This window comes from Emys orbicularis, chromosome 5 (genome assembly GCF_028017835.1).
Source record: "Emys orbicularis isolate rEmyOrb1 chromosome 5, rEmyOrb1.hap1, whole genome shotgun sequence".
NCBI lineage: Eukaryota > Metazoa > Chordata > Testudines > Emydidae > Emys > Emys orbicularis.
In genome coordinates, this window is record NC_088687.1 from 33,629,829 (window position 1) to 33,655,899 (window position 26,071).

General features: G+C 43.4%; 1 protein-coding gene across 2 annotated transcripts in view; it reads left to right on the forward strand.

Annotated features, from left to right (window-relative positions):
- Positions 1 to 7,047: 7,047 nt before the first annotated feature.
- PPA2 (inorganic pyrophosphatase 2) overlaps positions 7,048 to 26,071 on the forward strand; it is a 46,331-nt gene continuing 27,307 nt past the window's right edge. For both annotated transcript variants that reach the window (XM_065405080.1, XM_065405078.1), the window contains exons 1-4: positions 7,048 to 7,240; positions 9,676 to 9,740; positions 11,666 to 11,710; positions 23,520 to 23,573. In XM_065405080.1, coding sequence (XP_065261152.1) covers positions 7,048 to 7,240; positions 9,676 to 9,740; positions 11,666 to 11,710; positions 23,520 to 23,573 — 357 coding nt within the window. The remainder of the gene's footprint in view (positions 7,241 to 9,675; positions 9,741 to 11,665; positions 11,711 to 23,519; positions 23,574 to 26,071) is intronic.

Below are 26,071 nucleotides of genomic sequence, written 5' to 3' on the forward strand. Positions count from 1 at the left end.
AGTCCAGGGCTGGGGCAACACGGGGGTGCGGGGGGAGCCCAGGGCTGGGGGGGGGGGCGGCAAAAAACCTAGAGCTGGCTCTGTCCCTACTATTCACAGAAAGCTGCAGCATGAGGTTTCAGTTCCACACTCCTTCCCCCTCCCTTTCCTGTTAATTGCGGCCAAGGGAATGCTGGGAAATGTAGTTCTTTCCCTGCTCCAGGGCTGGCTCTATAGGCATGGAGCTAACCAAGGAACTACAGCTCCCAGGGCCCCCTGTTGGTTCTCAGCTCTCATGCTGGATTCTTGCGCCCCTGCAAATTTGCCGTCCCAAGTACCTGCTTGCTTTGCTGGTGCCTAGAGCTTCCCCTGGTGACCACTTTCCATTCTTGCCAAGGCTTACCTCGGTATTCTCCACATTTGTTCTGGTCTGTGATCCAGCCCATTTAGGGCCTTGCCTGCCTGAAGAAAGAAAAATACAGGTTGGGGTATGTGGGCTTTCTGGTATTGGTGTGGCAAAAGGACCTGTGTTTCTAATTCCTTGTGGTAAAGCTCTTAGACCATTTCCCACTGCTGCATTGACCTGCCATGCAGTGCAAGTCTCAAACCCAGAGGTTACCAAGTGAGAGCAGTTGATACCACACAAACAGGGGCTACACCCTGACTCAGTGAGACCAGCAGACTGCTGCTTGGTCACTTCTTAGCATAAAGTTTCCACGTCCCATGTCTGAGCAACTAGTTGCTAGGCCTCCTGCCAGCCAGAGTCTTCCTGCCTCCTCCTTTGGTTCCCACTCCTTGTTCCTGTTGCCTTGCCTTGCCCCTGCTCTCTTGCCCTAACTCTAGTTATTGACTCTGGTTTGACCCATGGTGTGACACTGGTTTGATCCGTGATGTGGCTTCTAACTCTAGCTGTAACCCCTGGTGTGATCCCTGAAGCTACTCTAGGATCTGACCATTAAATCAGACTGGCCACGTACGGGCCCTGATGTTATCTCAGCCAATGACCAGGGACTGGGAGTGAAGAATGATGAAGACTATCTCTACCTATATTAAAAGCTACTGTTAATTATGGCTTGGGACACTGCCCAATCTGAGCAGGGACAAACTGGAAGGTATGGAATCCAGGGTTTCTGTGCTGTAATTTATAAAGGCTTTCACCATTCTTAATAGCTTCCTTCTCTTTTTATTTTCTTAATTAAAACATTAATTCTCAAATTAAAAATAAAATGCTAATACCTCGTTGTTCCTGTTGGGAGAAATCATGACCCAAATTTGCATTTTGCTCACTTTGATCTCTATACTTTTTTTTCTTTTTAATGAGGAGAAAAGGTAAATTTACTAAGCAAGGGCTAATCTGGCTTTTTCTTTGTTAGGGGGTCCTAGCAGCAGTAGCAGCACTCTTTTCCCAAGAAAATATTCTGACTTGATTGACCAAGTAGCTGGGACTGTGAAATCAAAGCTAACCAGGGGAAGCAAGAAAATGAGTCGGGTAAAGATACAGGGAGACGAATCCTGATTTAAAAAATAAATAAAATAAAGGTGTAAAATTTCACCAAAGGCATGGAGAGTTTGTATTACAATGATGTGAGGTTTTGATGTCTGAAAACTTCACAAATCAAGAGAAGAAAATGGGACCTCTAGGCACTGCTGTAATATAAATAAATGAAATCATATCTATTATTTATTTAAATTAAACAAAAGTTTCCAAATATTGCAGGTATGCACTATTAGAATTAGAGCCCCTAAAATAACATCATAAAATAAACTCAACTCTACTTATTGTAGATGTTGCCCCCTTTAATTAATGACAGAATTTCTTATTACTACAAGGTAGTATCACAAATCAATTGGTGAAATTTAAACCCTAGTTTGAATGGGACAAAGTGATGCTCAGAGTTTGTGCCGGCCCTTTCCACACAGGGATGAGTTTCACTCAGCAAGTGCAAGAATGGCTGAATCTGGTCTGTAATGGTTAGTGGTCCTGCCAGCCTTGTAGATGGAAGTAGCATTACAGTGAATGTTGATGACAGTGTGACTGCAAGTTGAGAGCAAAAGCACTGAACTAGCACGTAACATATTAATGAAATGCTTTTATTAGCTGAAAAGATAAAAACAATTATTTTCTCCAGAAGGAAGGTAAAATGGGACACCGAGTGGTGTTTGGGATTTTTTAGTGATAAAATGTTTCAAAATATTTTTTCGGTATTTAAATTGCTTGTCATGATAACTGATAAAAAATGTTCATGGGCAAAATGTATTGTTAGTATTCTTGTAAAATACAAAAGAAAAACATGACTGCAGTATATAAAGTCAAAGCAAGGATGTCCTTCAGATTTAGGTGATTATAAAGCTGTAGAAATTTTGCTTTGCTCCAGTGACTTTCTGGTAGAGTGAAATTCACCCTGTCTGTGCTGAGGACAAGCATAAAGCCTTCTGAACCATGTAAGTCCCCTGTAAGTCTTGTGGGCTGGATTCTGCTCCCTTTGAGATAAATGGCAACACCTTCAGTAATTTCAGTAGGAGCCAGCTTGAGCTCTGTAAATAGGACTTAAGTGCTGCACAGGCCTTGTGCTGGACCCCTGTATTTTCACCTGAAGTAATCAGAGCAATGCAGGGGTGCTGGAACAATTTGTATAGTGGGGGTGCTGTAAGCCATTGAACCAAACTGTAAATTCTGTATATAATGGAAACCACTTCAAGTTGGGGGGTGCTGCAGCCATAGGCACTGACTTCTGCTCTCCCCGGTGGGTGCTCGACCCCCCTCTGCCCCCGGCCTCAACCCACTCCACCCCTTCCACGAGGCCCCGCCCCTCCCACCCCTGCCATGCCCCAACTCCACCCCCTCCCTGCCCCTATTCCAATTCCTTCCCCAAATCTTCGCCCTGGCCCCGCCTCTTCCCCTGAGTGCACCATGTTCCTGCTCCTTCCCCTCCCTCCCAGCCGTTTGGCGGCAGCTGGGCAGGAAGTGCTGGGAGGGAGGCGGAGGAGAGGGGACGTGGCGTGCTTGGGGGGGGGGATCTTGGCTGCCAGTGGGTGCAGAGCACCCACTAATTTTTCCCCATGCTCCAGCCCTGGAGCATCCACGGAGTCGATGCCTATGGCTGCAGCACCCTCTGCACCCGTAGTTCCAGCATCTATGGAGCAATGCTTTTAAGATTTTGGGTATATCTGTACTTCAAGCTGGAGATGTAAATTCCAGCTTGAGGAGAGACATACCTATGCTAGCTCTAATCAAGCACCCTAGAAATAGTGTAGGTGCAGCAGTAGGAGGGTCTAGCTACCCCAAATATTGTACATATCTGTCTGTGACACTAGGTACATACTTGGGACAGCTAGCCCCTCCCACTGCTGCAGCTACACTCTATTTTTAGTACCCTCCCAGGTAATTCCGTGAGTTAAAAATTACACCTCCAGCTCTACGTGTAGACAATCCCCTCCTAAGAAAAATTGTGTGCATAAAAATTAGGTGAAAGTTATTTCAGAAGAAATTACTTTTTTTTTAAGTACTTCAATACTTCCAACGCATTTGCTTAATATATAATGCAGAACAGAAACTCCCTTTTGCATTAAGGATTCAACATCTCATAGAACTGAGGGAAACTTCATGCTAATAATGAGGAGGTTCCTTACCTAAATATGACTTTAGGAATCTTGTGTATAACAATACTAACATATATGGATAGGAAGTCTATTTGGAGCTTTATTATTATTTCTATAGCACCTAAAGTGTGCTAAAATAGCCTTGGTCTCTGCCTCCCCTGACAGTACAGGCAGGGTACTATACACAACCTGGAACCCCTCTACATTTTGTTGAAAGCTTGCTGCTGACTGAACATTACAAGATAAGTCCCTAGATAACACCATGCTTACCTTACAAAGTGCACAAAAACCCACCCTTATTTATGGTTCTTACAAGGCCCTTCCTCCAGCCCCAGGCATTGGTAACAATTCACAGCTTTGAATTTCACTACATAGCTAAATTAGGCAAGCAGAATGATATGTCCTGGGATCCTCCCTTAGCAGTCAACTTCACAAGTTTAGCAAAAAACTGACTGTGCTCAGTAGGTGACTTTCAAAGGCTCCCAAATTGGTCAAATATAATCCAGCTTCCTTTGAAACAAGTGAAAGAACTTCCCAGTGAGAGTTATTTCCATGACATGTTAGCATTCAACTTCAGCTGTAGACCTAATCTAAGAAAGGTTACAATACTTTTTTATAATGGGAGAAGTCTATATTTTTTCACTTTCTTCACATTTAAAAACTGTAGAAATGTTTTTTTCCTAAACTTTAAAAATAAACAACCTCCAAGCAGAGACTATGCATGGAGAGTTTCAGTCCTAAAATGTAAAAATTTCAGAAAGTTATAGCTGAGGTGTGTCTGAAAAGAGGAGGTCTGCTGATATCAGTGAAGAAAGATGCCAACTCCTTGCAACTCATGTTGCTGGCCTGCTGTGGAATACAGGCATGCTGGGTTGGTGAAGTGCTGGGTATGATTTAGCAGCTTTTATGGAGATGGAGATGAATGTCCCTTGGCCTGCAATAGAGCCTCCATGTCATTGTGAAGACTCTGTTGTAATATACTTAGTAAATGATCATGAAAAATCACAGAAAAATACAAATATTTTATTTCTGCCTAGCCCTTTTTGCCATGAAAAATTCCAAGAAGTTTTTGCATACTACATACAGTAAATAAGGCACTACTAAAATACAGCCAGGTGTAGGGTGGCAGCTAATTAGCATACTACTGCACAACAGTAGGAAATATTGGACAAGGCCATTGGGAAAATCCCTTATTCTTACAAAAAGTTCCATGGAACCTTTAGTGTCCATATAGAACAGACAGGCCTGTTGCTTTTAAGATGTGAACCACAACATCGAGCAGGAAACAAAGAGTCTGGGAAATCAGTGAATGTTTAGAACTAGTGACATGGCTTCTCCACTGAAAATAAATCATTGCCCATAATGTTTGAGATGGAGTAGTACAGTGTATGACAGCCAGTGTAATAAGTGGTTAATAGAGATCAGCTTTTGAGATCAGTATCAGATTAGGGATCAAAATCACTTTTGGGGATCAAGGGCCACATTTTAAAGGGATTTAGACACCTGGATAGGCATCAAAGTCCGCCATGTTGGTATCCTGACATTTTCAAAACTGCAGCGCTGGTGTTGTCTGATGCCTCAGTTTTCACTGATCAGCATTTTCAAAACAGCATAAGCGCTACTGCCATCCCACAGTGAAGGAGCTGTGCCCAGCCTTACCTTCAGCCAAAGCCCTGGAGGCCCCAAAGTGGGATTTTTAAAGTAGGTAGGAAAATGCCTATTTTGAAAGCAGATCCCAATCCTGTAGGTGTGCTGTAATATGTGTCCATTGCCTGATATGTGTCAGTTGCTGCAGCAGGAGGGCTGGATGCAGGCCACCAATAGGTAGGAGAATAGCACAGCGCAAAAGACAGATGAGAGCACAGGGAAACTTTGGGTGAGTGTGAGAGAGGTACTGAGTGTGAGTGTGTGTTTTTCACGTGCCAGGGCATGGGCTTGCTAAGTGGCTGAGCTGGCTTAGGTGCTTAACTCCAGGAGAGGGTTCATGGCTGAAGATCCTGAGTGGAGGGAGCTGCTTATTTCTGTATCGGCCAGGCATACCAGCTCAGTCACTTGAGCACTTATGCTCCTTTCGTCTCCCTGTCCTCCTGGCTGGTTTACGCGGCTCCCCACTCAACTTGCTGGCTTCCGAAAAGTCCCTTCCTTAGGCACTTTAATATCCCTCTACAGGGAGTCTAGGCGGCATGGAGTTATCCAACTTGAAAATTTCACTAGGCAATGTTCTGCCTCTAAAAATCTGAGCCCAAGAGTAATCGGCTACAATACTAAACAGGGACTCAAGAGACCTGGGTCCTATTCTAAGCTATGTTACTGACTGATGGTGTGACCTTGGGCAACCCTTACCTTCCTTATGCTGTGCCTCAGTTTTCTCATCTGTAAAATGGGGCAATGAGACTTTCCCTTCTTTATAAAATGCTTTTAAATTTATGGTAGAAAAGCACTACAGAAGTGCTAGGTGTTTATTAATTTATTAATTCAGTAGGTGGTGTACACACCCCTGGGTTTGGGTTATGTATAATCTTTTGCTTCCAATTAAAAAACAAGGAGCTATATTTTCCTTAGCCTAGAGGCTCCAATTTCTGACAACCGCTGACTACCCACCCCGGTTTTGTGCCTTTGTTCTTTATTTAGTAGGGAAATATTTTTTTTGGTTAGTTTGTTTGTTTCATGATCTTTTTTCCCCGTCCTTGAAACTGATGAAGTTGGCCACGAATTTTTTCTAAGCAGAGCATCATCATGTATGAAAAAGTTTGACCCTTCAAGGAAGAGGTGGGAGGAGGATATTGAATCACCTCCCTAGCGGCCAGTTATATCCAGTTTTTTTAAATAGAAATTAGCTACATAGACATTGACCTAGATCAACGGTGTTTGCAATTCTCATGAGTCACGCATTAGCTGCGAAGTTTGCACTATGTAGTGTTCTTAGAACTCCACTCCCCGCAGTCACATGGTTACGCGAGACTCTGGGTTTTCACTAGGAAACGTGTCTAGGGCTTGAAATCAAAAGTTTGATATTCCAAAGGCTCAAGAGCAAGAAAGCAAATAAAAACTCCCCGTTTATTGCCTTATTTTTAAGCCAATCTCATGATTTGGGGGACAGGCCTACCCAAAAATGTGGCACGCTTGGGGCTGACGACATGGCCAGCAGCAGGGGTACGCGAGCTGCCCCAGAAGCCCCTCCAACAGGTGTCAGAGGGGTGAGCCCATCCTGCCATTCGCACATTCTTAGCTGATCGCTCCTACGGGGTGCGAGAGACCTGGCTCCCACTACTCACTCCGGCTGCCCCTGTTTTTGCCCCTCCCTGCGCCTCATGCTGCCCCTCTGCACCCCACTTTTGCACCAGGGCGTAGCAGCGCCCGGGCAGAGCCAACCAGGGCAGCGGCTTCAGCGGCGGCCACCGAGCATGCTCAGACTGTCCCCCTGCCGGGCGGGCGCAGGAACCGGACGGAGCTGTGGCAGGCACAAGCATGCATGCGGGGCTCGGGCAGGCCTTGCGGGGGCTGCTGCTGCTCTCGGCTCGGAGCTGCTCCTGCTCCGGAGCAGGAAGGAGGAGGCGGCTGGTGCAACCGCTGCCGCGCTGCAGCTGGCTCAGCACCATGGCCCAGTGCAGCACGGAGCAGCGGGGGCGGCCCCACTCGCCCCAGTACCGCCTCTACTTTAGTAAGTAGCAGCCCCCCGGGGCTCCAGGCGCCGCAGCCTCTGGCCGGGGAGGTGCGGGGGGCGCGGTGAAACGCGGGGCTGGCTGCGAGCTCAGGGACGCTGCCCCCTGCCAGCCGTCATTGGGGGGCGAATGGCGAAAGCCAGGATCCCCCCTCTCCAGGACATGCTTTAGAGCTTAACTAGGAAACTTGGCCGGGGGCGTTAACATAGGCACCCCCTGTTGCTGCCCCCTGCCCCCCCCCCGGGGCGCTGGAGCATTGGGTTGAAACCTACAGGCTTTTGCTACAAATGAATAAAGAGTAGGATGTGGCTAGATGCATTAGCCCCTCCAAGGCCTGGAGAGTTGGCCTGTGCAGAGGGCTCTGTCTCCAGCCCTGCAGGGAATTTGATTGTCCCAGAGAAACAGCTGAAGGGTTGTCTCCCCAGAGGGTGACTTTAAATTAACAAAATATATATACACTAAAATGAATCCAGTACAAAGGAGTCTCTTGTGTCCCACTGGGTGAGACTTGTGGCAGTGAGGGCCTTTCAGCCGCCAACAGCCCCACTATGGGCCAAAACACACAACCCAGAATGAAGAAGAGAAGACAATTACAAATAAAAAAAAAAGTGTAGGAAACGTTTTAAGCAGTGCATGAGTTTAATTACTTTGGCAGGAATAACAGTGTGTAGACTCTGTCTTGTGAGTCCACACTCCTGATGTAATGATAGTGAGTGCTCCAAATGTGCTTGTAGTAAAGGGAAATTTGCATTTGAAATGAGGAGAGCTATTTTACTGAGGGCCCGCTGAGCAGTCAGCATGTATGAAAGTGTGAACGAAGCTCTCAGACCTGTCAAGACAGAAAAACCTAGTGTGACAAGGTGGGTGAGGAAATATATCTTTTCTTGGACCAGCTTCTTTTGCCTCACTCGTCTTGTCTCCCTAATGCCCTGGGACAACATGGTTACACCAACATTGCAAACAAAAAGCTAGTGTGGTTACTTTCAATTTCACACTTCCTTTTTTTAATATTTATGAAGATTTTTAAAAAGCCACTTTCTGATTTTGCTCTTAACACTGATTTTTATACCACGGTCATTCCATTACGTTCAGTGGAGTCACTTCTGTTTTACACTGCTGTGAGAGAAATGGACAGATGTAAATGGTCAGTTGCACCCTGTCAGAAATCTGTCACGCTGACTCCAATCGAGGTTGGGTGCGATAGGCTTGATCTAGTGACTGTCACTTCAGTTTGAACAGTGGCCTATGAGTAGGCCCCTACCGATTTCACTGTCCATTTTGGTCAATTTCACAGTCAGAAGATTTTAAAAATTGTAAATTTCATGATTTCAGCTATTTAAATCTGAAATTTCACGGTGTTGTAATTGTAGGGGTCCTGACCCCAAAAGGAGTTTGTGGGGGGGGAGGGGGGTGGCAAGGTTATTGTAGGGGGGGGTTGCAGTACCCTTACTTCTGCACTGCTGCTGGCAGTGGCCCTGCCTTCGGAGCTGGGCAGCTGGGGAGCGGCGGCAGCTGGCTGGGAGCTCAACTCTGACAGCAAAGCTGCCATTAGCAGAAGTAAGGGTGGCATTTTATGGTATTGCCACCCTTACTTCTGCACTGCTGCTAGTGGGGCGCTGCCTTCAGAGCTGGGTGCCTGGCTAACGGCCGCTGCTCTCCAGCCGTCCAACTCTGAAGGCAGTGCAGAAGTAAGGGTGGCAATACCACAACCTCCCTAAAATAAGCTGATTTTTATCAGCAACTGATAGAAACTGCAACTCCCTATTGGGTCAGGACCCCCAGTTTGAGAAATGCTTGTCTCCCCTGTGAAATCTGTACAGTAGAGGGTAAAAGCACAAAAAAGACCAGATTTTGCGGAGGGAGACCAGATTTCATGGTCCGTGATGCATTTTTCATGGCCATAAATTTGGTAGGGCCCTACCTATGGCTAAACTTAGTCTTTTATTTGCTGGAATGTAGCACCATATTTGTACAACATTTGCATAACAATTGTTTCTGTCTTAATAATAATATATGGTGATATACCTATCTCATAGAGCTGGAAGGGACTCTGAAAGGTCATTGAGTCCAGCCCCCTGTCTTCACTAGCAGGACCAAGTACTGATTGTGCCCCAGATCCCTAAGTGCCCCCCCCCCCGATTGAACTCACAACCCTGGGTTTAGGGGGCCAATACTCAAACCACTGAGCTATCCCTTCCCCCTATTGCAGGGGTTGATGTATAAATTGACCATTTTATCGTAAAATTTGGAGTTTGACTCCAGAGAAGACTTGTTACAACATAAATCCCCTGGCAAAGCAGTGTTTCAATTTAAAATACTCAAAGACCCTTGTCTGTCTATAATGATGGAAGCAATAGGGACATATTTATTAGTAATGTGGACATCTTTCAGCATGTTTGGTTTAGATTTGTAACAATTTTTTTTTGTCTCGCAGAGAATGCGGAGGGTAAATATATTTCCCCGTTTCATGACATTCCTCTGTTTGCTGGATCTAAAGAGGTATATGTTAGACTCAAATGCAGTTATTATTTCTTGAAATGGTGGATGTTGTGTCCTCTAATGGTCAAAAGCAGGTTGATTTTTTTTTTCTTTTCAATAGAAATCTTGTTGTATTTTTAGCAATTACTACAATAGATTCAAATATTTTAGGACCAGAAGGGACCTTTATGATCTATGGTGACTTCCTCCATAGTACAGACCATAGAATTTCACCCAGTAATTCCTGTGTTGAGTTCAATAATTTGTGGTGGAACTGGAGTGTGCATTAGAAAGATATGCAGTTTTGATTTAAAGACTTTCAAATGATAAGTCCACCATATCTTTTGGTAAGGTGTTCCAGTCGTTAATTACCCTGGCTGTTAAAATTCTGTGCTTATGTGCGCTAATTTAGAATACAGTTTCTGCTGTTACTATTCCTAAATCACTTTTTGTTTCACCAAACCCATGTAAATTGCTATTTTTCTACAGTACCAGCAGCTTTGCAGTAGAAGAGGCTTATACAATACATATTTGTGTGAATGGTATATTTCTTTAATTCCCAAAAGATGTGTTGTAATTTGAAGGCAGCAATAATGCCCAAGAGAGGAGTGGTAATCGCACCTTTGGAGAATTACAAGGCATGAGGTGCAGCCAAGCACTTTCACGTATTGTTAGCCATATTCCCTGGAGTTTCATTATTGCTATAGTGAAATGCCTGTTTTCTACGTCATCTGTGAAAGCTGCCAGCCTTCAGTTTAGTCTGAGAAGAGGTTTGCTTATTATGGCATACTAGTTCCAAAAAATAGCTTGGGAAATTTTCAGCCTTTAAGGTTTGTTGCCTCAACTGTTCAGTTCATTTGTAGGATGGAACACTGAGAAAAATCTGCAGCCCTATCATGTGCCAAGAGGGGTTTTCCTGAACAGATAAATGCTACATCAATATCGTTCTGTTTAATCATTTAAAACCAGGGCTTGAAAAGTGTACCTGATGCCTTTGTGTAGGAGGACTAAACCTGTTGGTGAGAGGTTGATGGGAAAGACAAGAGTTGGAAGGCCTTACAAGGGAGGTCCAGGGGCCATAACTTTACTAGCACCTCTTACTATCCTTAGCTGCTGGGAGGGAGGAGGGTGCTGACATTTCCACTAAGATGCTGTCCCTGCATCCTCCTTTCAGTCTTTTTTTAAACTTGCCTCTGGCAAGCAGATGTCTGATGAATTTGAAGCTCCTCCAATTCTGGCTGCTGGACAAGGGAAGAAATTTCTGTTTCTTCTGTCCCTCCAGAGCCTCCAGGCTGCTGGGAGAGACATGGGTCTCCACTTTGATCCCTCTCCCAGCCTCCTAGATGCTGTAAGGGGATTGGAGAATGAAGAGGCCTCTGCTACTCTTCCTCCCTTCCAGCCTCTGCCTTTAGGGTCCTCCTCACTTGTGAATAACTCCAATGCCTGCTGCTGTTTATAATGCAATTCACAGCTTTTGCAAGCAGCAGCAGGATGAAACTGACCTGGTTCTTAACAGTTTTGTGGCTGTCTACTGGGATCTGTAAAGCAGCACTGAAACTGACCGGTCTTAATTTCACTCAGCTGGTGCTTGGCAAAGAAACAAGATTTGTCCATTTCTGATTCAGGAAGATGAAAATGCATCAGTTCACATTTGGAAGGTTATAGCCTTTCAACCCTTAGGAAATTTAATGTTTTTAAAATGAAAGTTACAGTTATAGAGAAATTGATGGCTTAGGTTCCCCCTCGTATTCTCAAGGACTAGCTTGCCACTCATGAGTGGATTTTTCAAGCCCTTTTAAAAACTACTAGTATAGTCTGTGTAGAATCTACAGTGTAGTAATTATTTATAGAAACACCATGGTATTCTTTTCTCTAACATGAATATATTTTGGATTTGACTCCTGTAAGTGAGCGTTCTAAATGCAAATTTTTCTTTTTCTGTATAGGATAAGGAGGTTCCTGCGAAGAGATCAAAGACTAATGGAAGTGAGGTACAGTTAGAAATTATTTTTCATTAAATGTAATTTTGCTATGCTCTAGTTGTAATGGACACATTAGAATAGGGCTTTCAGTCATGGTGGGCAAAATGAGAGCTGTTCAGTACCATGCATCTTTCACTGAATACAACTGATATCTTCAAATACAAATGCCATGGGATGAGGGACCTCAAAGGGATTTAAAGTCTCCTGTTCAAATGGGAAAAAAAAGTCATTTTTTTAATTAATCAAAATGTTCTAAAAGACAAGTGTTTTTATATTTTTCAGTAGAAGCTTCTTTCTGACAGTTGTAAAGTTGATACATTGTATTTTCTCCTATTGCATACAGAAGCCTGCTCAAGTAAACTCTCTTAGTAAAATATTCCCTATGTGTTCTGACTGCAGAGTAACATAAAAACAATTATAAATCTTTTATTTTAGAGCAGTGGTTTTCAACCTCTTTTCATTTGCAGACCCCAAAACATTTCTAATGGAGGTGAGGACCCCTTTGAAAATCACAGACATAGTCTGCGGACTCTCCCAGAGGTCTGCAGACCAAAGGTTGAAAACCACTGTGTTAAGGGATATTAAGTATGATGGGCCAAAACCCAGACTTTCCAGCTGTGTTTTGGACTGAAGGCATGTGCTTTTCTGGGATGTGCAGATGTGCACAGTAGAGGAAAGTGCCCTGTGCATGTGCTCAGCGTTGCTGCTGATTAGAGAGAGAATGAGTACCCAAGGTTTGTTTGTGAAAGAGTCTTCTTTTAAATTGGATATTTCTAATAAAGGTTGTTGTCATAACTATAAAGGGAAGGGTAACAGCTCTCCTGTGTACAGTACTATAAAATCCCTCCTGGCCAGAGACTCCAAAATCCTTTTACCTGTAAAGGGTTAAGAAGCGCAGGTAACCTAGCTGACACCTGACCCAAAGGACCAATAAGGGGACAAGATACTTTCAAATCTTGAGGGGGGGAAAGGCTTTTGTTTGTGCTCTTTGTTTTGGGGGTTGTTCGCTCTTGGGACTGAGAGGGACCAGACATAAATCCAGGTTCTCCAAATCTTTCTGAATAAGTCTCTCATATTTCAAACTTGTAAGTAAACAGCCAGGCAAGGCGTGTTAGTTTATCTTTGTTTTCTCAACTTGTAAATGTACCTTTTACTAGAGTGTTTATCTCTGTTTGCTGTACTTTGAACCTAAGGCTAGAGGGGGGTCCTCTGAGCTCTTTAAGTTTGATTACCCTGTAAAGTTTTTTCCATCCTGATTTTACAGAGATGATTTTTACCTTTTTCTTTAATTAAAAGCCTTCTTTTTAAGAACCTGATTGATTTTTCCTTGTTTTTAGATCCAAGGGGGTTGGATCTTGATCCACCAGGAGTTGGTGGGAGGAAGGAGGGGGGATGGTTAATTTCTCCTTGTTTTAAGATCCGAGGGGTTTGGATCTGTATTCACCAGGGAATTGGTGAAGAGTTTCTCAAGGCTTCCCAGAGAAGGGAATTAGCTTTGGGAATGGTGGCAGCGGACCAGATCTAAGCTGGTAGTTAAGCTTAGAAGTTTTCATGCAGGCCCCCACATTTGTACCCTAAAGTTCAGAGTGGGGAAGCAGCCTTGACAGTTGTCTTGGGACCTAAGTGGGGGCATGGAATCATTTTAAGTATTGAGTTGAATGCGAAAGAAACAATTCATATTTTAAGGCCCAGATTTTCAAATATGGGTTCTTAAAGATGGGCTCTTAAATCCCTATTTAGGCACTGAAATAAGTTCTGAGTAACCAGCAATTATTAGGCAATATCTATGTGACCAATCAATTGTATTTCAAATACTGCTAAATGGCATTTTAACTAGACAGAGCCACTCTCATGGTCTGGTTTCTAGCAGCACTTGAAATATTATTTCCTGCCACTGGTATGGTTCTGTGTACCATCCTTACACGTCCATCCGCTCACACATACACATTAATTCTCTCCCACTCATAATTCTTTTAACCCACAAATACCAGTTATATGTACTATTTAGATTTCAGGCTTTTTTTCTAATGCTGACTTAAGAATTATTTAGGAAGGTACACAGTCATTTATAAATGCGAATAAAAGATAAAACATAAGGAGGAGTTATATGGCTGTTGAAAACGGGTGATGAGGCTATGAATTATAACTCTAGCAGGCAGTCATGTATTCTGTTTCTTATCTGTCTAAGCAGTGTGTGACAATATCTGATCCTGATCATCTTGCAGAGCCTGTTCTACAAAATGGTTAAAACTATATGAAACTTCTGAGCTGTAACTTTAATATTTATACTTTAATATTTTTCTCATTTAGTGGAAATCTTCTTAAACTTGACTAAAACAACATCATTATTTCCTACATGCTATGTTCTATCTATAGCCCTGATCCTACAGATGTCCTCGGAGGATCAGTCTAATATAGGGCTTAGTTAGAAGTTTAACTTCATTGAGTGTTGTTTTTGCAAATCTTACATATGTTTTCTTTCATCCAAAAGGATCTCAAAATGCTTCACAAAAGTGGGTATATTACAAATTATGAGTACAGTATGTAATTCACTCACTCAGAGATAGATAGCAATAAAATAATTACTTTGTTCACCTTTTTAAAACATAGCCATGTCTAAGATGAAGCATAGAAACTTTTTAACACCACCCAATAATAGTACACAGCAGTTTAGGACAGGAATACTATATTCAGTTGAAATGGCAAGAGACATTATGGATGCAAATTGTACAATAGATAACCAACCTGGCTACTTTTCCTAATCCCATGAAAAGTGGCATAGCTTTTTTTAATAAGCACATGTACTCAGGATCTTGCTTATTTGTTGGCACTTCCAGCAGTACGGTGCCTCCTAAAACCATATGTTAAATTATACTAGTCAAGTGTTTCTCTGGTAAATAATGTACATCCAATGGCAGTTTAGATATAGAAAATAGAAATAATTTGGCATAAGTCTCCTCAGTTTATCAGATTTATTTAAAATTGTTCTGAGCACTTGTGATATTGAAAAGGGGACTACAAAATATTGGTCTATCTTTTGATATGCTTAATTCAGTTCTTCACTGAAGTATGGACATACATCTTAGCAGTATAAAAGGTTTCCCCAACTTTTTCCTGGTATGGGGCGTCTTTTAGTAGTGAGGCCATATCATGGGCCACCTTCCTTTCCAAACTCTGATTTACTCTCAGATTTGCAATCACGTCAACCCTGTGTAACTACTGTAATTGGTAGCATGGAAAAGAGAATAAAGAAACTATTTATATATTTGAACTACTTAATGAGTTGGGTATGGCTGCTTTCCAGATGTTAGGGAAGATAATTACCTTTCGTCTCAGATCATTACCATCTTGTAATCTGAACCTGTGCTTTGTTTTAAGTACTACAAGCACTGAAAATTCACTCTCGCCCAGGTAAGTAGATATGAAAAGCATCAAAAGTTTCAAATCTCCATCTGTGAATGCTGGATGTTCTTCCTATAGTTGCAGTCACAATTCTGTCAGGGGCTGGTTCTGTGGTCTTCAGGGTATATCTACACTGCAATTAAAACCCCCTAGCTGGCCTGTGCCAGGTGACTCAGGTTCACAGGGCTTGGGCTAAGGGGCTGTTTAATTGCGGTGTAGACATTTGGGCTTGGGCTGGAGCCAGGACTCTAGGACCCCGTGAGGGGTCAGCTGGCCCAGGCCAGCTGAGGTTGTCTGATTGAAGTGTAGACATTCCCTTAGTGTCTTGTTGCGGGCAAGTTCCTAGGGGCCATAGTTGTCTTTTAAAGACAAATCTGAAATGTCGCTCCCTGCTGCAGTGAAAGGGCTTCTAACCAGCTCATCGTTGTATGTGTCTTTGATGTTTTATTCACAGATGTTCTGTTTTCAGATGAGTCAGGTGTTCTTGAATACATTCTTTTACTTCAAATGGGAAGATGTTTTTTGGCTTCAGTGAGAAAATTATCTAGGCACGTCAAGATTATCCTTATTTACTTGCAGAGTCCCCTAAGTTTGTTTTTTTTCTTAAATCAGGGCATCAGACATGTTCTCTCTGTTAAATAGCATCACAGGCTGTCCTTGCAAACTCAAGCTGAGTTCCCTCTGTCAAGTGAAAACTTCTGGTAAATAAGCCAGCTGGGTGAGCCATAAGGGGTCATCAAAACAGGCGGGCGAGGCAAGTGAGTGACTTGACAGAGAGACTGGCACTTTGGGAGGGAGTTCAAAAAGGTGTGTCGGTGCTTTCTCATGATAAAGCCAAGACATACCAGTGTGAAGGAGGAACTTGGCAGCGTTGATCACTCAGCACAGCAAAAACATTAGGATTCATGGGATAAGCTCTAAGGAAGTTAACTGTCTTCCCAGCAGCATCCTTCATGTTTTTCAGATGTGCTGGTGATTTCCTCGTGATTAGGGCCTCCTGGTCTATACAAGGAGCCATTGGTGCTACAAAGCAGCTATGTGTAACCAGACCTCTGTGATGCCATTGCTTGTGCTCCATCTGTGGAGACCATCACAATGTTCCCACTCAGGAACGCTTTCCGTACAATATTTGAAAAACTTCCCCTGCAGTTGTGCAGGTTAGCAGAGACGGAGAACAAAGAAAGTCATCTTGCACTCAGCCACCAGATTAATATCTAACCTAGGAGAGAGAGTTTGCAAAGGACGCCACATCAGTGAATTAATTAGACTTAACTGCAAAGAAATAGTTGCTTCAAGCTTGAGAAGATTGATGCTACATTTTCACCAATCGCAGAGATTCTTCTTGGTCCTGGATCTTTCACAATTTTAAAGTGTCCAATTAGGTGCTTATCTTGTCACTGAACATCACTGAAACCAATTCTTTGTACAGCTTGAAGTAAAAACTCTTCCCTTGTGCTATCAGACTCCCCTTCGCTTTTCAGTGCAAAGACTCACAAGATGAGATGTCTGCCTGCCTGTTGACTTCAGAGTGGACATTGTACTTTTTTGGCCATGTAGCTTTGTTAACTTATACTGGAAAAACTCCAGAGGCTTGTTTTTCAGGCCAGAGTGTTTAGTCTCTAGATATAGCTGGAGATTGTTGGTTTGATTTTCATTGGCCAGCACCTCATAGCAAGTGATACATTGGGGATGGGGCTTATATTGTGAACAAGTCCATAGTAAGCACATATCCATATATCTGTGATCATGTTTCATGATAGTCCTTCTTTTCATCCCTCTTTTCTCTTCTGTAGTTGAAGGCACTGGGCTGTGGCTTGCTCTGTTCACTCTCCCTTAGAACTTTGGCTCAGGCCTGTGATGAGAGTTGGTAAAATCACAAATGAACAGCAGCTGCATTAAATAGTCACAGAAGAGAAGCAGTTGAAGTATAGCTGGTGTCTTCTATCTCTGCCCTTGTCATGTTACAAAGCTTAAGTGAGGTATGTCAGCAGGTCCAGAATGCTTTTTTTTTTTTTTTTTTAAATTATATTTTCCAAAAGCACTTTGCTGTACAAGTGGCTAGAGTAACTGCAGACTTTTTCTGGAAAAACTCACCATCCTTTTTGTTCCTCATTTTATCTCCTCCTCTTCCCATCGGTTTTGTTCTCTTCCTCATTCTCGGCACAGGCTGCCCTGCGTTCTGCTTCCTCTTCTACTCAAAATTGGTTTATCCCTTAAAAAGTTCTGCAGCAGCCACTAAACTCTCAATTTCCCATACCCCAGGCAAAAATCAAATTTCTTCACCTCTCTTCCCCCCCCCCCCCCCCCATTCAAAAGAGGTTCTAATCCCTGCCCCGCATCCACTGGTCACAGGATCAGGAGCTCAGCAGGACTGGGGAAGGAAGTGAGCAGCTCAGCAGGGAAAGGGTGATTTACCAAGAGGAGAGGAGGGTTGTTTGTGAGAAGGCAGCTTGTAGGGAGGTGGTCCAGGAAAGGAGCCAGAAACAGATTTCTTCAAGTAAACTATTTGCAGCCCTGTTTCCTCCTTCTCCTGCCCTTCCTGAAACTGCTCCTTTGGCTATGGGTTGCTCTTATATGTCATAGACAAAAGATTGTAATTTAAGGGATACTACTAAATATTTTTTAAATTGTTTTCTTCCTGTTGGCATATTGTATCTTAGAAACTAGAAAATGTAATGCTTTAATTTTTCCCCACTTGGCAACCAATGATTCCCCCTCTCAGCTCCCAGGGTATTTAATGGAGCATAAGCGAAAATGACTGTACTCTATAGTAACGTGAATGAACAATACAGTCTCGGTTCTTATATATAAGTAGAGAATCTGTTTCAGAGTAGCAGCCGTGTTAGTCTGTATCCGCAAAAATAACAGGAGTACTTGTGGCACCTTAGAGACTAACAAATTTATTAGAGCATAAGCTTTCGTGGGCTACAACCCACTTCTTCGGATGCATATAGAGTGAACCATATATTGAGGAGATATATATACACACACATACAGAGAGCATGAGTTCATGCTCTCTGTATGTGTGTGTATATATATCTCCTCAATATATGGTTCACTCTATATGCATCCGAAGAAGTGGGTTGTAGCCCACGAAAGCTTATGCTCTAATAAATTTGTTAGTCTCTAAGGTGCCACAAGTACTCCTGTTATTTTTTTAGAGAATCTGTGTGTCCCTGAGAACTGAGAGGATCCAGCTAACATGGGCTGTCCCTGTCTGTATTACAAAAAAATGTTTTGTCCTGTTTTTTCCCTACGCCCCAGCAGACTGGTCTTCCAAAGAAGCCACCACCCAGCAGAGCTGGTGAAACTGTAAGTAGGCGGTGTGAACAAATATGCACCTCAGGGGCCACCTCCATCCAGGTCTATCATACAGCCTGCCCTCCACGAAGCCCCTCACACACACGTATGAGAGTCTGCACCATGTGGAATTTGGGGCATTGCACCAAGTGGCGAGCCTAGAGGGTGCTCACCATGTACAGGAGGCACCCGTCAGACCAGGGTTGGCATCTGTACTTCTGCTTGCTTCCCCTGTAACAGTGGGGGGCAGCACGTTGTGGCAAGCCATAACGGATGGTGGAAGCAAGAGATAGTCATGGGTGGAAAGGCAGGACTGAGTCTGTGATGGAGAGAATAAGAGGGGATGCTGGGAAGATATAAGGGTGAAATCTAGGAAGGGAAGGGAGAGGAGAATGGAGAAGAGAAAGTGAGGGAAATGAAGAGAAGACATAACATAGAATATATGAGGGAGGAATGAGCAGCCTTTTCTCTCTTCCCTTTCATCTCCAGCTGTCAAATCCTCCTGTACATACCTCCCTAATCCCCACTAAAACCATCCCCTCATGAACCCTCTGCACCCAGGGCAAGGGCTCTGGTTCATCCCTGGAAAAAATTGATTGTCCCATAAACAAACTGTTTTTATTTTTAAACATAAGGATTGCATGAAGCTATTAAACTCTTGTAAACATCCGCAGCAGCTGAAACTTGGGCAGCTCAACCTCTGAGGCCTTTTGATTTTTTTTTTTTTTTTTTGGCATATGAATTAATCTATTAAGTTTGTTATATTTAGTGCTCTTGACCATTTGTGTTCAACCGATATCAGAAATCCTGAGGGCCAGATTCTTGTCTGCAATAAATCAATGTAGCTTCACTGAAATAACTTGTGCTACACCAATTTACGCTAGCTGAGGCTCTGGCCCTGAGAGTCTTCCTTGACTCACTGCAGGCCTGAAGTAGTTCTTGATCAATTTAGGTTTTTAAAAAATCTCTATATTCTCCAGATGCCACAGTTACAGATGGAGTCAGGAAAATGCGCAGTTACAACACAGGTGTACGGATAAATCTCCTGCAGTCTCCTTCACAACAAAAATAAGGTTCTGGTGGCAATGAAAGTTTATCCTGTAATATTTCAGCAAGACTTTATAGGTCCTTTTCCTGTTGTAATTATGAAAGTCAAAATGATTATTTGTTTAGTATTGTTTTTTTTTTTTTTTTAAGAGCTCCACACCAGAATTGGCCTTAATATTTTTGGAGTGGGCCCCTTAAACAGCGTTTTGCCATCTCTCCCCAACTGCGAGAGCCTGTCCACCATGATCGCAATGCTACGCAGTAAGCCCAATGGTTCTGGGGGAGAGTTAGAGATGGTTGTCAGACACTCCCCCATAACTGACTCCTTGCATTCCTGTCCTTATCTGCTTTTGTCTCTTATCACACTTCCATCCCAATTTTGTCTCCTTCAGTGCTGCCAGGTTTGAACTATGTTCTTTTTTAACTTCTTTCATAACTATGTTCTCTTTCTTCAAGATGCTCTTTACCCAGGGAATATTCTCACTGAACTGATTCTTAAGGACTCTGTGCTTTCTTCCTTGCTTATTAGCTTAGGTTGTGGACTTTTCAGGAGATGGATTCTGTCTTATCAATTTGGACAGCACATTGTGGGCATGTCCATTATACAAATTAATATAGAATGTGTTTTGGGATCTTCTGGCTATGGGAGGACTGTGAATTACTTGTGACCTTGAGGAAAAATCAGTGAGAGGTGACTGTTGAGATTCCCTCTTGCACTTTTTAGTTCATCTCTCAAATTTGGGGAAGAGGGTGCACATTTGGGACTGCAGAGGCTGGCGTTGGTCAGACTATTGTACCAGCTCTGGAAATGTATTTGTTCGTTAATATAGCAGATCACTAGGAGCAAAAATCCGGGTGCTTCATGTCAGTTTCAGGGTTAACTGCACCTTTGATACTATTTCCCCCCGCCAACCCAGTCTTCCTGAAGCACCCACTTAAGGTTTAGGCTCCCAGCAATCACCTCTCTTGTGTGGAGACCCGTGTGTCTCTCCGTCCAGACTGGGGGTTAGGCTTGCAGTCCCTCTACACCTCACTGTGATATCCCCAGCAAGCCAGTCTGGCTCACAGCCAGAACCTGTGTTGCTTTCTGTCCAAAGGCTATGAACAGCATATTGCCAGCAGTTAAGTTATCTCACAGCTCTTTCTAAGTAAGCACAGCTATTCTTAAGGTAAAAGCGTCACAGAGGAAACATATAAAAACAATCAAAGTTCCTACATGCTTATCAGAGATCACTCCAACTCCAGCATAGAGCTCTAGTAGATGTCAGTCTTTGCAATCCTTCCAGGGGTTGGGTTCTCCTAGGATCCAAGGTCCTGTCTGTTTGCTGAATCAAAAGAAAGCCATGCATTAGTTTAAACTCAGCCTTTTTTGTACCAAAAGCCCTTTCTTTGTCTGTTGGTCTCTGGAAAAAGCAGTTTGAACTGGTAAATGCAAACCTTCTCAGGGAGAGGTATCTTTCTGGAGGTGTTTACAACCTGAGTGATTCACCTTAATCACCAACCCCACTGTTTTTATTTCCTGGAGGAACTGTGGTAGCCCATCCCCCTGGAGTTGAATACAGCCCTTGGCCCACAATGATACAAAAACCATACCTCAACTCAATACAATGTGGTACCCAAAGATATTGCATGAGGTTGCAATATCTATTACACATTTTACATTCATGTAAGAAGTGTCTCTTAGGGTCCTAGGCAAGGTGACATTTTGGGACAAATTCAAGCCTGGTGCAACTCCAATGAAGTCAGTTTGGTGGTTCATCTTTCTTTTTAAGAAATCATGTTAGGCTTTGTCTACACGGGTACTTTCGTCGTTAAAACTTGTGTCGCTCAGGGGTGTGAAAAAACACCCCCCCTGAACAACAAAAGTTTTAACGATGAAAAGCACTGTTGTGGACAGTGCTTCATCGGCGGGAGCCGCGCTCCCGATGAGGAAGCTACTGCCCCCCGTTGGAGGTGGTTTTATTTTGTTGCCAGGAGAGCTCTCTCCTGGCAATTTAAGAGCAGCTACACAGTGCACCTTACAACGGCACGGCTGCAGCAGCACAGCCATGCCGTTGTAAGGTGCGTTGTGTAGACATAATCTTAGTTTCTGCAAAGGAGTGGTGTGTCTGTCGTTGAGTGGAGCAGTAGCACTGTGATGCATCTTTAATGTAAACAGAAATGTTATAATCAATAATACACCATGAATAAATATTTTTATTTTTGCCGTTGCTTTATGTTTTCTGACATTTCTGTTACGCAGAATGAATGAACTCACACGGAAAATGATTAAAAGACAAAAACACCACATCACCCGTGGGTGAACACTTCTCACAAAGTGATTGTTCTCTACCTGACCTGTCAGTCCTCATCCTCAAAAGAAACCTGCACAACACTTTCAAAAGACGAGCCTGGGAGCTTAAATTCATAACTTTGGTCGACACTAAAAATCATGGTCTTAATAGAGACACTGGATTTATGGTATATTATAACACTCTATCACCCACTAACAGTCCTTCCTCTGCTGCTCTCCCCTCCCCCTCCACCTTTTCTCTCCTTATGACTAGAGGGGTGTAATTGGGCCACTTCACTTTGAATCATCCCTTGAGATATATATTAACTACTTATGCTAAACAATCAATTCAGGCCTTATATTTAGCAGTGACACTTTGAGATAGGGCAGGTCTACAGGTCTCGCAGCAAGGGAGATTTAGGTTGGACATTAGGAAAAACTTTGTAACTGTCAGAGTGGTTAAGCGCTGGAATAAATTGCCTAGGGAGGTTGTGGAATCTACATCATTGGGGATTTTTAAGAGCAGATTGGACAAACACCTGTCAGGGATGGTCTAGATAATACTTAGTCCTGCCACGAGTGCAGGGGACTGGACTAGATGACCTCTCGAGGTCCCTTCCAGTTCTATGATTCTACACTTAAATTGAAGCGGTGCTGCTGTAGCGTTTCAGTGAAGACAATACTATGCTGATGGGAGAGCTTCTCCTGTTGGCATAGTTAATCCACCTCCGCAAGAGCCGGTTACTGTGTTGACAGGAGAAGCCCTCCCATCGACTGTCTACACCAGGGGTTGGGTTGGTATAACTGTGTCAATTAGGGTTGGGGATTTTCACACCTCTGAGTGACGTATTTATCCCAATGTAAGTTTGTAGTGTGACCTGGCCTTAGTTTCCCAGACCTGAAGAAGAGCTCTGTGTAAGCTTGAAAGCTTGTCTGTCCCACCAACAGAAGTTGGTTCAATAAAAGATATTGCCTCACCCACCTTGTCACACAGAAAATAAGGCATAGGAACACAGGAATTGCCATATGGATCAGAGCAGTTTTGCCCAGTATCCTACACTCAACACTGGCTGGTACCAGCTGCTTCAAAGCAAAGCGCAAGAAACCCCGCAGTAAGCAATTATGTGATAACCTGCCCCCAGGGATAATTTCCTCTTAACCTGCATTAATTAGAGGTTAAATTTTGCCCTATTCTATTCTCTGTTGGAGCTTAGATACTACGGAGATGAGTGTGATATGAGCATCTTCCAGTAGTGCATTTAGCACTGTAACTACCCATCTGTCACGTGTTGTTTGTTCTCCTACCCTCTCCCCAGAGGGCGAAGCGTTTGCACTGTAGTGTCTTGACAGAGTATGTGGGGTTATTTTGTTCTGTGTTTATGCTTGAGTTTATATTCCTTCCAAAACGCCTGTTTATTTTTTAAATATCCATTTTATCTAAAATGTCCAATCCTTTTTGAATCCTGCTAAGCTGTGGGCTTCAATGATATTCTGTGGCCATGGGTTCCACAGGCAAATTGAGCATTGTGTGAAGAAATATATCATAGACCAGACTGAAAAGCATCATGGAGATTTCTAAGTCTTCCTTAATAGTTACCCTGTCTTCTACTTTTGGGGAAGATGGAATAATGTGAGGAAACCATAGTGTTGTAAATATGTTGCATCTAGAAAATTAAATGTCTGAGTTGTCAGTGTCTGCAAGTATTGCTGTCAGATACAGAAGAAATAACTTATCACACAAAATGTTTATCACCAACTTAGCTTTATTTTAAATACTTGAATTTTTTTTCTTTTTAGGTAGTGTTTAACATGGTTGTAGAAGTGCCTCGCTGGTCAAATGCTAAAATGGAGGTAATTAAAAAAACAACCTTGGTTTATTAAATATATAGATATTTGCAGAATTGATGGTGATGTAATGGTTTCCAACATTTTAGAAAGTCAGTTTATTCAGTTGTATCCTTATAAGTAAAATTCTTACTACTAGAATGTTCTTTTGTGGTTATTCATGCTGACGTTTTTCTTGTAGCTAAAAAAAATTAGGGGCCTAGTTTTGTCTCCCTTACTCGCATTGAGTATTTCCTTATTCCTCAATAACCCCATTGATTTCAAGGCGCAGAGTACGGTGCTATTCAACATGAATAAGAGGGGCAGAACAGGATAGTTGCAGGATAGTGTCCTGAACTCAATCTTCCTCTCAAACACACAGGTACCGTAATTTATTTAATTTTGGATTTAATCCCTCCATGAGCTTTACTGGTGAATAAATTATAGTGTGCCAGTCCTAATCTTGACCTCTCTGTATTGGTGATCGAAAAGCATCATATTTAATCTAAGAGTAGTTGTTGGCACTTAGTTACTTTTGAAGTTTTTTTTTCTTCCTTGGAAATGAGCTTTTGAAATTTTAAAAGTAGAGCCTGATTGGAGCATTCCTCTGCGGTGTGACAATACAAAGGCTTAGGCGTGCTTTATTTGTAGTGTAGGTAAAACATTTCCTAGATTGTACAGGAACTAGCTTGTTCCCTTGGTAATATATTAATTTCAGGGCTCCCTTCCCCAAGGTTTTATGAAAGTTTGGGGGTAAGCTGTTAAGTCTTACCTGTGCTGGTGCCCTGTCCAGAACCTAATTTTTTTCCTGATCCTGAAATGACTTCGAAAGTTGGATTATAAACTATGTTCACTATGACAGTTCATACTTGTAGGAATAATGCTGCTATTTTTTTTTTCTTCTGTCAAATCACCTTACATTTTAAGATGATGTCAGGGGAAGGTTGAGTCCACTTGCCAAATGTTCTAATTTCACTGCACCATTTAAAGGCTTAACTTGAAATCTGGGTTGTTTTTAAACATACTTTATTTTCTTACCTAACACTTCACTTGACCTCCGGTGGTAAAGAGACACCTGCCATCCCATTAGAATCAGGTTCCAATGTGGCTTGACATCCTTGTCTGGCTTCTCCACCTCTGACTTCTTGCAAGAGACAAGAAATAGCTGCCTTTACTTTGCCATGCCAGCTGATCAAATAACTGCTAGGATATGGAAATTCTTAGAACACCACATTGGCAGAGATTATATTGGTGCCCACCAGATTTCTGTCCTAACCCAGCTGTGGGCAAATTACGGCCCTCCAGACGTTTTAATCTGGCCCTCAAGCTCCCGCCGGGGAGCGGGGTCCAGGGCTTGCCCCACTCCATGAGGCTCCTGGAAGCAGCAGCATGTCCCCCTTCCGGCTTCTACACGTAGGGGCAGCCAGAGGGCTCCGCACCCAGGAACCACGGCCAATGGGAGCTGCAGGGCAGCGCCTGCGGACAAGGCAGTGCACAGAGCTGCCTGGCCGCGCCTCCGTGTAGGAGCCGGAGGGGGGGCATGCCGCTACTTCTGGGAGCTGCTTGAGGTAAACGCCGCTTGGAGCCTGCACCTCTGACCCCCTCCCGTGCCCCAGCCCTGATCCCCTTCCCACCCGCCAAACCTCTCGGTCCCAGCCTGGAGCACCCTCCTGCACCCCGAACCCTTCATCCCCAGCCCCACCCCAGAGCCCGCACCCCCAACCAGAGCCCTCACCCCCTCCCACACCCCAACCCCCAATTTCATGAGAATTCATGGCCCGCCATACAATTTCCATACCCAGATGTGGCCCTCGGGCCAAAAAGTTTGCCCACTCCTTTCCTAACCCCTTCCCTGGTCCCAGACACCATCCTTCAGATTGGACCATGGTAGGAAGCCAAAATTAGACATAGATCACCAGACATTTGTGACTCCTGGACTGCTCCTCCCTTCATGGGAAGATTTTCTTATCTGATCTAAAGAATTTAAGAAACAAAGTTATTGAAACTTGCCTCCCCTGCTCCATCTTACTAGACCACATTTCCTGCATGTCACTCTGCCCCAACAGTTCACATAGTTTCCTGTTGGCCTTCCTTGACTTCCTTGAGGTCATTCTCGTTTTTGCATTGCCAGCAGCCTCTTCCAAGACACTCTGGCAACATCAGGCAGGGGCCAAATTATTTTGCTCAGTTACATCGCTGTACATCTGGAGAAACATCACCAATCTCGGTGGTGTTACTCCATATTTTCACCGGTAGGATTTGGCCAAATGCAGGGTAAAATCCTGACTGAAACCAGAATTGCACAATCAGTCACAACTTTTGGAGCATGCTTTGGGTATATACAAGAAGCAGACCTATAATTAGAGGCACAATGTCCAGCTCTGACCTGGTGTAAATGGGTGCAACCCCTTTGGAAATCTATGGGCCAATTTCAGTGGTGATTTAAATGGTGGTGTATGTCACATGCTTAGAGAACATGTGTAGGTGGTAAAGTCAGACTCGTCTACTTGGGGAAACTGGCCAGA